This window comes from Abramis brama (assembly GCF_963993115.1).
Source record: "Abramis brama genome assembly, chromosome: 20".
Classification (NCBI taxonomy): Eukaryota; Metazoa; Chordata; class Actinopteri; order Cypriniformes; family Leuciscidae; genus Abramis; species Abramis brama.
This window is the reverse complement of record NC_139982.1, coordinates 31,178,459-31,196,372: the sequence shown is the minus strand read 5'-3', so window position 1 is coordinate 31,196,372 and position 17,914 is coordinate 31,178,459. Positions and strand designations below refer to the sequence as shown.

Here is a 17,914-nt window from a genome sequence, read left to right as displayed (position 1 = left end):
GTATAATGCTTTTGCAACTGCATAGCAACATTTTAACGCAAGACTCCTTAACAACTACATAGCAACACCCTAGCAACAGCATAGCAACATAATAAAAACACTCAGGACTCCTTAACAACAACATAGCAACACCCTAGCAACACACAAAACAATACTTACCGTTGAATGCTTTTGCAACTGCATAGCAACATGTTAAAACACTCAAGACTCATTAACAACTACTGTACATAGCAACACCCTAGCAATGGCATAGCAACATAATAAAAAGACTCATGACTCCGTAACAACCACATAGCAACACCCTAGCAACTGTGTAGCAACATGTTAAAACACTCAAGACTCCTTAACAACCACATAGCAACACCCTAGCTAGTGCCTAGCAACATGCAAAACAACACGTACTGTAGAATTATTTTGCAACTGCATAGCAACATGTTAAAACCCTCAAGACTTAAACAACCACTTTGCAACACCCTAGCAACTGCATAGCAACATGTTAAACACTCAAGACTCCTTAACATCCACATAGCAACACCTTAGCAACTGTATAGCAACATGTTAAAAACACTCAAGACTCCTTAACAACCACATGGCAACCACCTTAGTAACTGCATAGCAACATGTTAAAAACACTCAAAACACCTTAACATTCACATAACAACACCCTGGCAACTGCATAGCAATATGTTAAAACACTCAAGACTCATTAACATCCACATAACAACACCCTAGCAACTGTATAGCAACACACAAAACAACTCTTACTGTAGAACACTTTTGCAACTGCACAGCAACATATTAAACCCCTCAAGCCTCCTTAACAACCACATAGCAACACCCTAGCAACTGTATTGCAACACACAAAACAACTCTAACTATAGAATGATTTTGCAACTGCACAGCAACATATTAAACCCCTCAAGCCTCCTTAACAACCACATAGCAACACCCTAGCAACTGCATAGCAAGCAACATGTTAAAAAACACTCAGAAGACCTTAGCAATGACATAGCAACACCTTAGCAACTACATAGAAAAACACAAAACAACTCTTACTGTAGAATGCTTTTACAACTGCATAGCAACACCTTAGCTTCTGCATAGCATGCAAAACAACTCTTACAATAGAATACTTTTGCAGCTGCATAGCAACATGATAAAAACACTCAAGACTCCTTAACAACCACATAGAAAACTGGAAAGCAACATGTTCCAAAAACACTCAGGACACCTTAGCAACTGCATAGTAACACACTCAAATGGCACTGCAAATATGTAAAAATTACTATGCATTACCGTGTTATGTAAATGATGACAGAACTCACCATCCCGTTCTGGAGAGCATTACTGGAGACGGCATCACATGACCCAATGCATGCCGTGATAGTGACAGATCACACGAGCATTGTGGGATACGGCTACCCAACACCCAGCACTGCTGAAAAGACTCTCTCTGTGTGCGAAACAGAAGACTCCCTCACTGTGTTCATATCTGTCAGCTTATATTAACGAGTCGGACTCATCTGTGCGTTTCAGTAGTACAAATCAAAGACATTAACAACTCTGTCATCATTTAGCCGTAATGGCTTTCCTTCTTACGTGGAACACAAAAGGAGATGCTTTGCTGAATGTCCAGGCTATTGTACATCCAGTGAAAGAACTTTTTTGTCGGTGTTTTAAATACATTTCAGCACTTTTTCACTGAACTTTGTACCCTGAACAACACTGGTGTGAGTCCTGAAACAAAACCAGTTTCAACACGGTAAAAAAATATTATTTTTATTAGTAATCACAACTTTTTATCTTTTGTCAAATCAACTTAGATAATTAATGTGGTTCAGATAACATATTTTGAGTTTCTATTGATTAAACCAATCTCCTTCATTGCATTAACTCAATTGTTTAATTTCAATGAACTTCAATTAAAAATTTTAAGGCAACCAGGTAACTTACTTTTTTCTAACAATTTGTTTTTACAGTGAAGGAACCAGAATATCCAAAGTTAATCGGAGGGGCAAAAGTCTGTTCAACATGCATGAGGTTTCAAACATGCTGGACGTCCCGCAGAGTCAGAGGCCTTGAGAATGTGCTCTTTTTCTTTTGCAGGAACAGGAGGGGGAAGTGCCAGTGTCACAGTCGTCAGTGAAAACCGAACAGCATTACCAGACTGGTATAAATAGACGCTTGCATTAACAAGACACCTGAAGGAATGAAGGACTGGCAGCATGAGGCAGAACAGACTTCTGGTTTGTTTGGTAGATGAGGCGGTTTGATCTCAGTTTACTGACGTTTTCACTCGGCCAGAGATGAGATCACACATTAGTCCTATAGAGATGAGCTTCTGAGGGCCGTTTGCCCCTTTGACGGAAAAGTGACAAACAAATCTCAATTGTTTCTCAATAATATTAGAAGGAGAGCAAATAGACTTTCTGTTTAAGTCTCCTGCTTCTCAGATTGTTCTCCTTAGAAAAACACCACAAGTGACCTCACGACTTTCATAGAATAGAATAGAATAGAATAGAATAGAATTCCATTTTTTGTCATTGCACAGTATACAACTAAATATAGTGCTTCTCCTAAGAGGTACATGCTTGCATAAAACATACAGAACCATACAAACATATAGGACAAGAATTTAAAAAAAATATATAAATATTCTACCCTGGAAATCCAGAGTTCTCGCGAGAGCACAAGTTGAATTTGCTCAGCGAGTTTACTCTGGTGTCGAGTAATGATGCTCATTAAATATCGTTCTGAGCTGCACCAATCACATCGGGTTATCTGATATAGGCGGGCCAGAGGCGAGATGACGACAGCGCTGTGACGCCGAAGTCATTAGTGAACATTGCAAGATGGCTATGGATGAACACCAGTTGTTTGAAACGTCTTTGGCCGCTACAATGAACGAGTTAGACTTGGCTTTTTCTCTAAAAGAGGAACAGAAGACGGCGCTCGAATCCTTCCTTTGCAAAAAGGGCGTTTTTGCTGTTTTGCCGACCGGATACGGCAAGAGTCTAATCTACCAGTTATCTCCGCTGGTAGCTAAGCGTATGGGGCTTGTTGTGATTGGTCGTAGTGTTATCCAATTGCGTGCAGTGAGATTTTCAAATGCATGCTTGGTGCCGCCCCTCGAGCTGGCCGAGTTTCATTAGTCGATGCCAGACCGTTAATCTTTCAGATTTATGTCTGGATTTCCAGGCTATAAATATTCAGTAAAAAGCCGTGATATTATTGCACAGCCGCATAACTTAATATGTATATTCCCCCCGTTATAAATTCTGACGTATTTCAGAATAGATCTCAAAAACATGTCAAATCATGCTCAGATTTTCAACAATACCAAACTCTGCATTCAAAACAGATTTATGCTGGAAAAAAACTCTTTAGCATCTCAATTGTTTCTCCTAGATCTCAAAGAGATTGAATAGAGACCAAATTGAGTTTCTGCTTCTCAGATTGTTCTTTTTTAGAAAAAACACAGTAATCCCTTTATACTTTAGGATTGATCTCAATAATGTCTCAAACTCTGCTCAGATTTCCCAAAGGTACAGTAACAAAGGAAAGAAGAACGGCACATAGATCTCTTTAATATCTCAACTGTTTCTCGACACTTTAATCAAATTAAACGGAGAGCAAATGGACTTGCTGAAGTCTCCTGCTTCTCAGATGTTTCTCTAGAGGAAAAAACGCCCACTAATCTCATATACATAATCTCTAGCGTTTCAAAAGAGATCTCAAAAATGTCTCAAACTGTTCTCAGATTTCCCAAAGATACCAAAGAAAAAAACTCAACATAGATCTCTTTAAAATCTTGACCGTTTCTCGTAGGCACCAATAAGACCTAAACTAAAGTCTCCTGCTTTTCAGGTGTTTCTCATGAGAAAAGAAACGCCTACATATCATCTCTAGAGTTTCAAAAGAGATCTCAAAAGTTCCCCAAACTGTTCTCAGAATTCCCAAAGATACAAAAGTTAGGAAGAACGATGCACAGATCTCTTTAATATCTCCACTGTTTCTCCTAGACAGCAATGAGATGCTGTTTCACAAATGTTTCTCATGAGAAAAGAACCAGTTAATCTCACATATATCATCTGCAGAATTTCAAAAGAGATCTCCAAAATTTCGCAAACTCTGCTCAGATTTCTCAAAGATACCAAGAAAAACTCAACATAGACCTCTTTAATGTCTCGACTGTGTCTCGCACACCAATAAGACACAAATCGACCCGCTGAAGTCTCCTATTTCTCAGATGTTTCTCATGAGAAAAGAACCTGTTAAAGGGGTGGTTGATTATGATTTCACTTTTCTGACTTTAGTTAGTGTGTAATGTTGCTGTTTGAGCATAAACAACATCTGCAAAGTTACAACGCTCAAAGTTCAAAGCAAAGGGAGATATTCGCTTTTTAAAGAAATTGCTTTTTAAGGACTACAACAAACGGCTGGCAGAGACTACACAACATTCCTCCCGGGTTAGTGACATCACCAACCCTAGAATTTACATAAACCCGCCCCCGGAACACGATTTATAGATTATCAAGACAGAATATGCTAATCAATGACTAGAAGATAACTACACATCAGCTGCATAAATTCTTCAACTAACCATTCAGAAATGTTGTCTACATATTGTCACTTCTTCTTGAGTCTCTCCGTCTTTCTGACTCCGGTTTGAACATAAAAGGCTAAAAGTTTTTGAAATGTTCAGTGCATGTCTGTGTGAGGTAATCTAAGCTGCTAGGGACACAATTTGTTGAAGCTCCGCCCACTGTGCCGGGAGCAGCAGCTCATTTGCATTTAAAGGGCGTTTTTGCTCACCCTCAAAAAATATCTGTGGGGTATTTTGAGCTAAAACTTCACACACACACTCTGGGGACATCAGAGACTTATTTTACATCTTGTGAAAAGGGCATTAACCACCCCTTTAATCTCACAAATATCATTTACAGAGTTTCAAGAGATCTAAAAATGTCTCAAACTCTGCTCACATTGCCCAAAGATACCAAATACAAATAAAAACTCAACATAGATCTCCTTAATGTCTCATCTGTTTCTCCTAGACATAAATAAACGCAAACGGACCAGCTGAAGTCTCCCGCTTCTACTGAGGGAAAAACCCTGCTAATCTCACATATATCATCTCTAGAGTTTCAAGAGATCTCAAATGTCTCAAACTCTGCTCAGAATTTCCAAACATGCAAAAGGAAAGAAGAACGGCACGTATATCTCTGTAATCTCAACTGTTTCTCCAAGACAGCAATGAGCTTAAAATAGCGAGCAAATGGACTTCAAAAGAGATCTCAGAAATGTCTCAAATTCTGCTCAGATTTCCCAATGATACCAAAAGAAAATCCGAACTGCACATGGATCACTTTAATATCTCAACTGTTTCTCCCCCGACACATATGAGATGCAAACTGACCTTTTGAAGTCTCCTGCTTCTCAGTTGTTTCTCCTGAGAAAACGATTCTACTAATCTCACATTTTTCATAACTAGAGTTTTCAAAAGAGATCTCAAAAATATCTCAAACTGTGCTCAAGATAATAAAGTCTGCACTCAAAAGTGTCTCAAAATTATCTCAAAATCTCATGAGCAATGAAAGAGCAACATCTGAGCAATAAAAGCTCTCGACGCAGGTAGATACTTGCAGGACGAATAAAAACGCAGTCTTTACAAAAGCTCACTTGAATCTCTGCCAGCTCTCAACTTGCTGACACAAAGCTGGAACTCACAGGCAAAAAGATCATCAAATAATCCTCATATTACGACAGTCAATGTGGGGCCAAACGCCACAGGAGCGTTCATATATCACACGCATGTGTCATTTAAGATCTTCAGCTTGGCAGCTTATTATTCTTCACTATTGAACTGACTTGTAAACATTTATTTCATGAGTGAAGTTGTTAACAATCAACTAATTGAAATTAATGAGTTTAATTTGTGCTTTTGCGGCTTATTGTTCAATTATACGAGCAGAATAACATACGTTGTGATGGGGTGTGTGGAAATCTGAACATGCAAGTGGGAAAATCCCAAAGGAATGAACTGCATAGCTGAAAACATCTACATATATCACACAGTGGCAGATTTGTGTAGATTCACGAGTGAAATTCCTCATGCATCTGCATTCGTTTTGACCACCTTTTTTACGCAAAGTGAAAAAAAATTAATTGCACATTTAAAATTAATGAAGTTGCTTTGCAGGCAATTGATTCTTCTTCTTTTACCAAAGTTTATACACACTATTGTTATGATGCTCATGATTTTACAACATTATGATCTAACAGCTTGAAATATGAAGCAATTCTATAAGTATAAAATACATTTTATACACAAACATACACAAAAGTTTGGATTTTTTTTATGTTTTTGAAAGAAATTACAATCAACAAGGCTGAATTTATTTGATCAAAAATACAGTAAAACTGTGAAACATTATTACAATTTAAAATTAGTGTTTTCTATGTGAATATACAGTAAATTGTAATTTATTCCTGTGATCAAAGCTGAATTTCCAGCATCATTACTCCAGTCTTCAGTGTCACATGATTACTCTAATATGATGATTTGCTGCTCAAGAAACATTTATGATTATTATTAATGTCGTGCTGCTTCATATTTTTGTGGAAACCCTAATAAATGTTATTTTTCAGGATTGTTTGATGAATGGAAGTTCAAAAGAACAGCATTTATTTAGTCTTTATTGTCACTTTTGGCCAATTTAATGCATCATTGATGAATACAATTAGCCTATTAATTTCTTACTGGCTCCAAACTTTTGAACAGTAGTGCAAATTGTGCATACATACAAAATGTCATTATAAAACTAATATTTTAGTGAAGGAAAAGCATCATGAATTGCTCATCACACACTTCAATAGTGTTTAAAAGCATTTCAGGATGAATGAGAAAAGTTGGAATCTAGACAAACAAGAAGCTTGAATATAAAAGAGCTGTTTTACATGGTTTCCTCCCAAACTTTTAGAGTTTTAGTGACTTTGCTATTATTCTAAAATGTAAATTAAAGAAAATAAAAAAATAATTTGGTAACACTTTACAATAAGGTTCATTAGTTAACATTAGTTAATGTATTAACTAACATGAACTAACCATGAGCAATACATTTGTTACAGTATTTATTAATCTTTGTTAATGTTAGTTAATGAAAGCACAGTTGTTCATTGTTTGTTCATGTTAGTTCACAGTGCATTAACTAATGTTAACAAATACAACCTTTGATTTTCGTAATGTATTAGTAAACTAAGATGAATTAATGCTGTAGAAGTATTGTTCATTCTTAGTTCATGTTAACTAAGGTAGTTAACTAATGTTAGGCTAACTAATGAACCTTATTGTGAAGTGTTACCCCAAAAAAGTCAATAAGGAAAGATAGAAGCACTTCCACACTCCTGACAGAACCGTGCACGACAAAACTGCAACAACAATCAAGTTGCATGCTCATTGAAAAGATACTCCAACTGTTTATGAAGTAAAAGAAGTCAAAAAATGTTTGTGACACAATAAAACTACTTCTGGTTTTGATAAGAATCTACACAAACATGCATGAGTAAACATGACACAGCACATGAAAATCTGATAAAACTCACCCTTCATCAGGATGTTGCAGGGCAAGTGTCCTGTATATTGTCAGGTTTTGCTCTATAATGTGAAGGTTTTCTGGTTTGGTGAATCCCGTCAGTCAGTCAGTCCTGGATGGTCTAAGTCCAACTCCTCCCTCTCGCTCCCATTCACAAAACACTGAGACCGTGAGGCTTTGACGGATTGCATAACGCTCTCTCTCTCTCTCTCTCTCTCTCTCTCTCTCTCTCTCTCTCTCTCTCTCTCTCTCTCTCTCTCTCTTTCTCTCTCTCTCTCTCTCTCTCTCTTTCTCTCTCTCTCTCTCTCTCTCTCTCTCTCTTTCTCTCTCTCTCTCTCTCTCTCTCTCTCTCCGCTGAAGGACACCAGAGAAAGGAAACATTATGGCTCGGTCTCAAAAGACCACCCGGATCACACCAGCTTCTCAACAAATGAACAAATGGGGTTCAGACTGAATCTCTAGAGAGGATCATGGGACATATGCTTATAAATTGGTTAAAAGCAGGCATGTTTTCATGTTGTGTAAGAGACTTGGAATAAAAACGTATTTTTATTCCATATAGAGATATCAGTATTTTTTGTGCCATTTTGCTAGAACTGCATGATTACAAGCTTTTAATGTTGTTTATATGTCTATGTGGTGTTTTTAATATGCTTTTAATATGCTTTAAGACAAACCATGTGTAAATTCATAAGTCGACAGCATTGCTGAGTATTTCCTCCTTAAAACTGCAGTGAACCAAAGACAGTCTCAAAAACACGCTTTGAAATCGCTGGTGTTTCTGACGTCACAAACTACCTTGTAACCAATCAGATCAACGTGTGATCGTCAACCAGTGGATCTCTGAGCTGAGTGAGTGAGTGGAGGCGGGGCTCATTTGCATATTCCGCGTATACTAAATGAGGCAAGGGTGTCCAGTTACATTCAAGCTATTTTAAGGCATGAAGAATTTTTTTCAAGGAAAAAACTAAGGATAAAATGATTGACTGCAGGGGGACTTGATTGTATCAATAACATCGTTACACCAGTAGGTGGCGACAAGAGACTGTTAAAATATGTATTTGTCATTGAATCATTCGTTCAAGTGATTCATTCAAAAACGCTGATTCACCCAGTAATGAAACAAGTGAATTATTCATAAGTGCATCATAGAATCATTCACTCAAAAACACTCTTAACCAATTTCATAGAAGAACCCTGGAAATTCACCCTAGCAAACACCCAGCAACGCCCTAGCAACCATCTACAACAATCTCACAGCCACACAGAAGTGCATTAAAAAGCACTCTGAAGACCTTAGCAAGTGCATAGCAACGCAGTGGTAACCTCCCAAATACCCTAGCAACAACAAAGAACACTAAAAACATTCAGAATACATTAGTAACAGCATAGCAATGCCCTGGCAACCACCCAGCAATGTTCTAACAACAACTTCGAACACCCTAACGACCACATAGCAATGCAAGCACCCTCACAAACCTGTGAATGCACTGTTTTCGATGTATTATTGATACTTTGGATGTTTTTCTTTTAATTCAGTTTGTCTGTGCATTCAGAACGGTTTGCTCATTCATCCATTCCTTTCTTTTCTCTTTCTTTGTGTCTTCAGTCGTTCCCTGCATACTGATGCTCCAGGAAGAGTGTTTTTCTTCCCAGCGACTCAATGATGCTCATTTAGGAGAATAAACCAAGCATTTCGCTCTCGCAGAAGACAGTTTTACGGCTCGGATGCTGCTCTTTCACAGCTCGGGAGATTTAATGGAGATCTCGGTTATATTTGATTACGGTGTTTATCTAATCTTAGATTTGTCTTCTAAAATTCATAAAAACAAAGGCAAATGAGTCACTAGTTGTCATCCAGTAAGATTATACAACTATAAAATTAACGTGGAGCAGCTTAGATTATTTGATGAGAAATATTTGAGTTCATATCGAGACCCTTTTTTAAGTATACAAGTATATTTTTTAAGTACACTAATATCAGCGTACTAGTACTATACTTGTAAGTGTACTAGTTCAATACTTGGGACTAAATTGGCCAACATTTTAGTGTATAAAAGTACACTTTTAAGTGTACTTTAAGTAGTAAACTGAGTACACAAATAGTTTACAACTAGCTTTTTCTATGTATACTGTAACAAATGATAGTTTGCTAGTCAAATACTTGTAATAAATTTTTTTAGTTTATGAAAGTACAATTTGAAGTATACTCTCAGTAGATTAAGTTTTAGACTGCAAGTATACTTGTAAGTGTTCTTTAAGTGAAATTAACATACTTATTATATATTATTTATGCACTTTAAGTATACTATGGTCCTATTCCTATTTATACTTGCAATATTAAGCAAATTTGAAGTAAATTCCTATGTGCACATACTCAGAATTAGATGTGTTTCTTTATAAATCAATATTTTCACACAATGTAAGTTTATAAGACAGTTTGTAAAACTAAGTGTTTAATAGGCTACTCAATCAAAAGAGTAAACACAACTTAGTATACTTAGTATACTAAATTCACTTTTAAGTATATCTCGATCTAGATTGAGAACATGTATAGACCAATTATACTTTCTGTCAGTATAAGTCATGAGTGTAATTTTAAGTATATTTCTGATAAGTACATAAAAACTGAAAGTAGACTGAAAGTATTGTGTAAAAGAAGCATACTAATAGCACACTTTTATGTGAATCTCTGACTTCTGATTGCAGACGTTTGAGTAAATGTGAGCAGAAAGTTTGAGACACATGTGAGATTACTGTGTTTTTCTCAGGAGAAACATCCGAGATTTCAGCAAGTCCATTTGCTGGCCATTAATCGTCTTGTTGTCTAAGTGAAGCGGGCAGCTGCACATGTTCCTTTATGCGACTTTAACAGCGTTTGGACACTAAACTATGCTAGAGGTGATCCGTCAGTGAAAGTACGCAGGGTTCCCTTTCACAGCTACTGATGCAACGTCTCGTTCTCTCTCTCAGGAAACAAGGCTACTTTAACTAGCCAGAGACGTTCTCCGGGTCCAGCATGTTGATGCTATACAGGACAGCACTTTATATCTGTTTGATGCTCGTCTTCTTCTCAAAAAGTTGATGTAGTTCTGTACATTTTGCCTTTGACAAACCTAAAGAACATCATATGTGTGCTTGCATGTATAACCATCACATCTATACTCAAAGTGTACGGTATTGTTACAGGGGGTCATGTCTAGTTCACTTCCCCTCAAAAATAAATGAATAATAAATTAAATTTGGATTTTTGCATGATGAAATTTGTAGACAGTAAGATTGATAACCATTTTTGACATTTTGTTATAAATATTTTATAATGTTTTCACTTATATTTAATGGTTCTTTGATGTCAAGTCTGTATTTATTTGACATATTTAAAATATTTGTTTATTTATTTAAAAGCCATTTACTTAAACGTTTATGTTAAAAATATAAATATTTATTTAAAATTTAAAATTTTGGTGTAATTATTAACAAAAATTATTTATGTATTTAAAATAAAAATGTATTTATTTAAAACGGGAAAATATTTGAAATATTTGAAAATGCACGGGAAATTCTCACTATTGTAAAGCAAAGTCTCATTTCATAACTGCAATGTGGAAAAAATTATAATATTTAACTGAAACCATTATACATGAAATTTATACAGATTTTTTTATATAAAAATGTTAAATCAACCGTTTTGAGTGTTTTAAAGTTAAAAATATACAGAGAATAAAAAAAACACAAAAAAAAGATATATTTTTGCATTAAATAAAATAAGGCTCTCAAAAACAATGCCACAATACAACAAATTAAATCAAAATATATTTAAAAAATTTTTTTTTTTAATTTTGGGCTGAGATTTAGCCTGGATGTTTTATTAGTGAGTATTTCTTATTCCCAACATGCATATTATTTTTGGACCCTGAGTACATACAGTAGGAAACACAGTAATTTAGGTCTCCAATTAGGTTATAGTGTATTGAAATATGCCGACTATCAGCATCACATGTTCTGAAGGATGTTTACAGATTATCCCTGCTCTCTGAGCATTTAATTACACACACATTCCTTCCTCGTCTGCTTTAAACAAGGAAAAAAGGGATCTTGTCTGAACTTATTGTTCCACATTGTGATTTTGAAACATTGAGCATCAATAAAGAGGAACTCAGAGATGTTTTTCCTGAAAGTTCTCCACATCACTTCCACAGGTCACTGGCTGCTCCGTCTCTCCCGTTTAACATCACCTCGTCTTAACCGGGACAGGAACGCTGTTAATTATGAGTTTGAGCATGCAGGGTCCCGTTGAGCACAGTTCACGGTTGTGCTGGGGTCCTAAAGACGCAGTGGGAGACTGCTTGCGTAAAAGATCCTGGCAGAGGGAAAACAGGACAGCAAGAAAGTGCTAGAGTGTCCTGAGCAGATGAGACACTGGGAATGCTGCTAAATTATGGGAAACTCACTATAGTGTCTCGAAGCAGCAGTAAATTTTACTTTCTTCAGGGCTGTTTACACAACACCAGTTTCAACTAAACGTTTTATCGTTAATTTAAACGAAAAATGGAATTCAGCGTTTTGTACATCGTTTACATTACAGCGATGTACAAAAACAGCTTTTTTCGTTGTCAAAATGATCTCCTCCGTGAAAACGACTAAAAACGCTGTATTATTTATGCCAGGCCAGTAGGTGGCGATGATTTGCGTTTTTGTAGTTTTTACGATATCGTTTTCAAAAGTTTGCGTTTTCAGTCACCCAAAAAAGCATGTAAATGAACGGCCAAAACGCATAAGAAGTTTTCTGTTTTTATTTAAAAACACTGTCATGTAAACATCCCCCAAAGTGCAAGTTTTTGAAAACGATGCCGTTATCTACAAAAACGCAAATCTGTGAGAACCATAGATATCATATATAAACGCTAGATGTCTTATGGCGCATTCACTTCCGGCATCGCCGTTCGGCCATCTTACCACAGTGAAGCTGTGCATTAGGTGAGTGATCAGCATGCACACAAATCCTCTTATCTCGCTGAAATATTGACGGATTTACAAACGGTTTGGTTTCTTACAAACGTTATTAACGTGGCTATTCCGAATGCTTAAACATGTATGTTATAATTATTCATATGTATGCAGTGTATGTATGTAGTGTCATAACTACATCTCTGACGTTTATAACAAACCAAACCGTTTGAAAATCGGTAGAAAATTGAGCAAGTTATGGTTATTTAAAAGTATATGCACCATTAAACGAGTGAGCGAATCCACTGTGGCAAGATGGCCGCCGTGTGCGGACATTGATCTCCATTGGCCAGCAGAGCGCACGAGACATCTAGCCTTTATATATGATATCTATGGTGAGAACAGTGAACAGTGTGTTCAGTCTGTGTGTTTCTTTACATAGTCACATCGCCATCTACTGGCCTGGCAGCGTTTTTAGTCGTTTTCACGGATCATTGTGAACTTGGAACTCCGTTTTTAGTACATTGTTGTCATGAAAACATACCATAAATATATGTATAAAAATACCACACACACATGTGAAAATGCAATTACTTTTAAAGCGCATTCAAGGAACGTTCTCAGACCTTTGCCTAACATTCTAACACAAGGTCTCAAAGTTCTGAACAATCGTTCATCCAGTAACATTAATAGAACATTCAGTTTTAGAAGTATCTGTTCTTAAAAAATATTCTCCAAATAACAGTTAAACATTATTCATACATAGTTCATGATGGGAGTTTTTTTCTGAAACAATTGAGTTGGATATTTATCTAACATTTTTAAATGTTTAAATTTTAACATTCCATTAATGTTTGAAAAATGTTCGAAAAAAACAATGACAGCCAATCAGAGTCCTGCTTTAAAGAGCTCGAGCATTTAAAGAGACAGACGGCAAAACTGCAATATATATATATATACGATAATGTGCACTGGTTTCGGACACAATTACAAATGGATGTTCCCTCAAATAGTGCCCTATTAACGTTATGGGGGTGTTTTCAGACACAGCCCAAGTTTTTCAACACTGTTCTGAAGTGTGTGAGATCAACAGGGACCTCTAGTGTGAAACTGCAGCATTACAGCCCAGAGTCACCAGTGTCCTAATTCATTATTCATGATATATAGTGAGACAAACTGAGAATTTTCTGATTTATATGAGTCTACACACACACACACACACACACACACACACACACACACACACATGCATACTTATCATTTATGGGTACTCCTTAACCTATACTTTATATAGTTAATAATAAACTCACAGTAATATTTAACTCAAGGTTAGGGGTTCAGTTATAATCTACAAATCAATAATACCATACCATAATCTGCCTGCATGTCCTCTTGTTGGTTCAGTTGTGTCCAGTCAGGCAACTGTTCAATACTACCACAAGAGGGCAGAAGACTCATTGAGAATGTGTCTGGTTTAAAATAAGGCCTTACAAAGTAGAACCATTTTCATTATAATTAGTGAAGTGACACTGGAGGCTCCAGATGTGGCATGTGACTCACATTATCTATTTGAAATAAAAAAATAACTTTAAATAAATTAATTTATACATTTAAAATACATGTTTTTAACAAATGCATATTGTTTAAAAATAAATTAAGATAAAACGTAAATAAATGCCTAAAATAAATATATACATTGTTGGATGCCTCAATCAATAATTTTTTAATAAATATTTTCCCATTTTAAATAAATGCATTTTTATTTTAAATAAATAAATACTTTTTTAATAATTACACACAAAATAAGTATATAAATACATTTTAAATAAATATTTCTATTTTTAACATAAATGTTTAAGTAAATGGTTTTTAAATGAATAAACAAATATTTTAAATATTTATTTTAAACAAATACATTTAAAACATAATAAATAAATGTTTAAATAAATGAATAATGTATTTAAATAAAATTTATTTTGAATAAATAAATACTTTTTAGATAATTACACATAAAATAAGTATATAAAATATATTTTTTAAAATTAACATTTTTAATTTTGTTTAAATAAATATTTTTAAATAAATAAACAATAAATATTTTTTAATAAATACATTTTAAAAATATTAAATAAATGTTTAAATAAATGAACAATTTATGTATATAAATAAATACAGATACATTTTTAAATAAATAAATTATATTTTTATTTAAATAAATACAATTTTATTTCAAATAAATAAATAAATACTTTTTAATAATTACACACAAAAATAAGCATATAAATACATTTTAAATAAATAAATATTTATAAATTTGACAGCTGGGGTCATGATGGCATAGAGACGTCAATTTAAACTACTTTTAATAAATAAACTTTAAATAAGTTTTCTAAACTCTGACTAGGGTTCATAAGTCTATGGTAGTAACCAGCAGTCTGGCGTTGGTGTGATCGACCCACGTCAGGCCTCTCAGAGGGGGGCACATCACAGGGCCCGACCCCACCGGGACCGCATCAGGGGGAGCACATCACAGGGCCCATCACCACCGGGACCACATCAGGGGGAGCACATCACAGGGCCCGACCCCACCGGGACTCAGCGAGGGGGTGTTTACGGTTTTATAACCGGTGCTGAGAGCAAACACATTTATCCCAAATGTAGCTGACATCCATCAGAGAAAGGCAATGAGGATCTGTGGGTATGAAGATATATATATATATACATTTACAATATATTTTTAATACATTTATTAAAAATAAATAAACATGTATATGAATATATAAATATGTTATTATGCAAATAAGTATATATATTTTTTTAATAAATAAAAGATTTTTGTATTTTGTTTAAATAAATACATATTTTTTATTATTTTAAATAAATAATTTAAAATTAATATTTCAAAGAATTTTTTTAAAAAATATATTTTTTTAAAATAAATAAATATTTTAAATACATACTTATTGCAAATACATTTATAAGAAATAAATATATACTTTATAAAATTAATAAATAAATACATATATATTGAAATAAGTATATAAATATATTTATTAATGTAGTTATTTTATGTATTTTGTTTAAATAAAGACTTTTTATTTAAATGTTAAAATATTTTTAGTATTTTAAATAAGTAAATACTTGAAAACAATTAAATGCATAAAATAATAGCCTACATATAAATCTTTACTTTTTTAATAAATTACTTCTTTAACTTTTCTTAAAAAGTTTTAAATACATAAAAATGTTTAAAGTAAATATTTGTTGTAAATAAAAACATTTTAAATTAAAAGTTTAATGTTTTTTACCCCCAACCCCCCCTCACACACACATTCTACATGTCGCTTTCTATGCTATTGTTTTGTTTTTGCTTTTTTCTCTGTTTATATGTGGACAGTTTTCATGTCATCTGTCTGTATATAGTTCATGTGAGCTTTGATATGTCCCTGGTATGATAAATAATAATAAAAAATTGATCACAAAAAAAAATACATCAAGTTTAAATACATTTTTTTTTTAAAAATCAATAAATACTTTTAAATAAATCATTGCACTAAAATCTCTTTTACAGTTGCATGCCATGTTTTAATGTTACACAGGCGCAAACTGTGTAGGTGTTTTGAGGGGGAAATCCGAGCGGCCGGTCACGTGATCTGGAGCGGCTCGCGGCCCTAGTGCAGTTGTTTAGTCTAGACCTCCTCTCAGTCTCATGCGGGGCTTTTTGTCTGGTCTGGGATCGCTTTGGTTTTGTGGAAACATCTCTGGTGTTTAGATTTTACTCGAGCAAACGAGTACAAGGTCTGAATGACTTCATTCAGACTCAAACAAGCTTGTCGAGGACAGAATCACTTCATCTGTGTATGACATCTCACACACTTGTGTTAAATTTAGTCTTTGAAGAATCAAAGGTTTATTAGACATGCATTAGAATATTGATCAAATGTTTGTGCACTGGCAAATGTTGTTTCATGCTTTACAGGGTTAATTAACCTTAATTTGTAATTGGTTCTATTTTAATCAATCTAAAGGAGACTGTTTGATTTAAGCCACACTGTAATAATATATTTATAATGCATAGACATTGTTTTGTCTGTATGAATCGATTCATTACTAAGTTTTGTCTGAAATGCAGATTTCTGTTAGTTAGTTTTATCTAAGTGTGCACTTACTGACCTCAGATCAGTCGAAGCCTGTGAAGCAGAAGTGGACCTGCGTGAGATTACCCATGATTCTCTGGGGCAGCAGTCATAGTGAAGAACTAGAGATGGAAATAATAGAGATTTATCATCATGCGTAACCAGACGTTCACAGGCCAATCCAAACACTCTTCCTCTGGGATTGTAACTTTCCTTGCAAACAAACAGCAGGCCAAGACTAAGAGAGATGTAGAGCAGCGTATAATAATCCAGAAGACACACTTATAAAACAGCAGATCTAATAAAGATATAAACTTGAGTCGTGCCGAAAGCTCTTCGTTTGTTCTCTGCAATGGATCAAATGCAACAGTGATTGTCCTCATAAAAATGAACACTGTAAAAAAAATTACATCCCCAAGTCAAAAATTTCAAGTGACCGATAACATCTAAATTTTTCAATTAGTCTGACGTATTATTTCTCATTGAGCCAATGTTAACAGACTATTGCAACAAGAATTTCACTCGGGCCAATTGAAAAAATTAGATGTTATCGGTCACTTGAAATTTTTGATTTGGGAGGGTTAGAAATTTTTTACAGTGAATGATTGCACTTCTAATGGTTTATAGTGAGTGAAATCATGATATATTAAAGATGGAATATTTAATTACAATGTAACAATTTAACTAAAAAAGGTGAAGAAGAGTTGCTACTATTAGATGAAGTCCACTAAATGACAGATTTCTGGATTTCTTAAATTAAGGAGTAATAAAAATGTGTAATATAATGTCAGACATTATGAAGATTTTATTTAGACTTAGTATTTTGACAAAATATTGTGTAAGCGTTCATTTAAACAAATCAACTTAACATTTTAATGTTAATATTTTTTTCACTTTTTGAATTGTTCTATGGTGTGTGTGTGTGTGTGTGTGTCTTTAATTAAATTATTTAAATAAATACAATCATTTAAATTATATACATATACAATTATACAAATTATACAAAAATACAATCCTTTAAATTGTGTATATATATATATATATATATATACATATACATAATTGTTTGTGTGTATATGTATATGTATATATATATATATATATATATATACACAAACAATTTTAATTAAATTATTTAAAAAAATACAATCATTTAAATTATACATAAAATTACTTATATTTATTATACATACATTTTTTATTAAATTGTTGTAATAATACAATCATTTAAACTGT

General features: G+C 34.2%; 1 protein-coding gene across 1 annotated transcript in view; it reads right to left on the bottom strand.

Annotated features, from left to right (window-relative positions):
* The window catches only part of slc6a13 (solute carrier family 6 member 13), a 29,238-nt gene extending 21,498 nt beyond the window's left edge, over positions 1–7,740 (bottom strand). Inside the window, exon 1 of the mRNA XM_084095938.1 lies at positions 7,606–7,740. Within this exon, the coding sequence (XP_083952064.1) occupies positions 7,606–7,612 (7 nt within the window). The 5' untranslated portion in view covers positions 7,613–7,740. The remainder of the gene's footprint in view (positions 1–7,605) is intronic.
* Between the last annotated feature and the right edge of the window lie 10,174 nt (positions 7,741–17,914).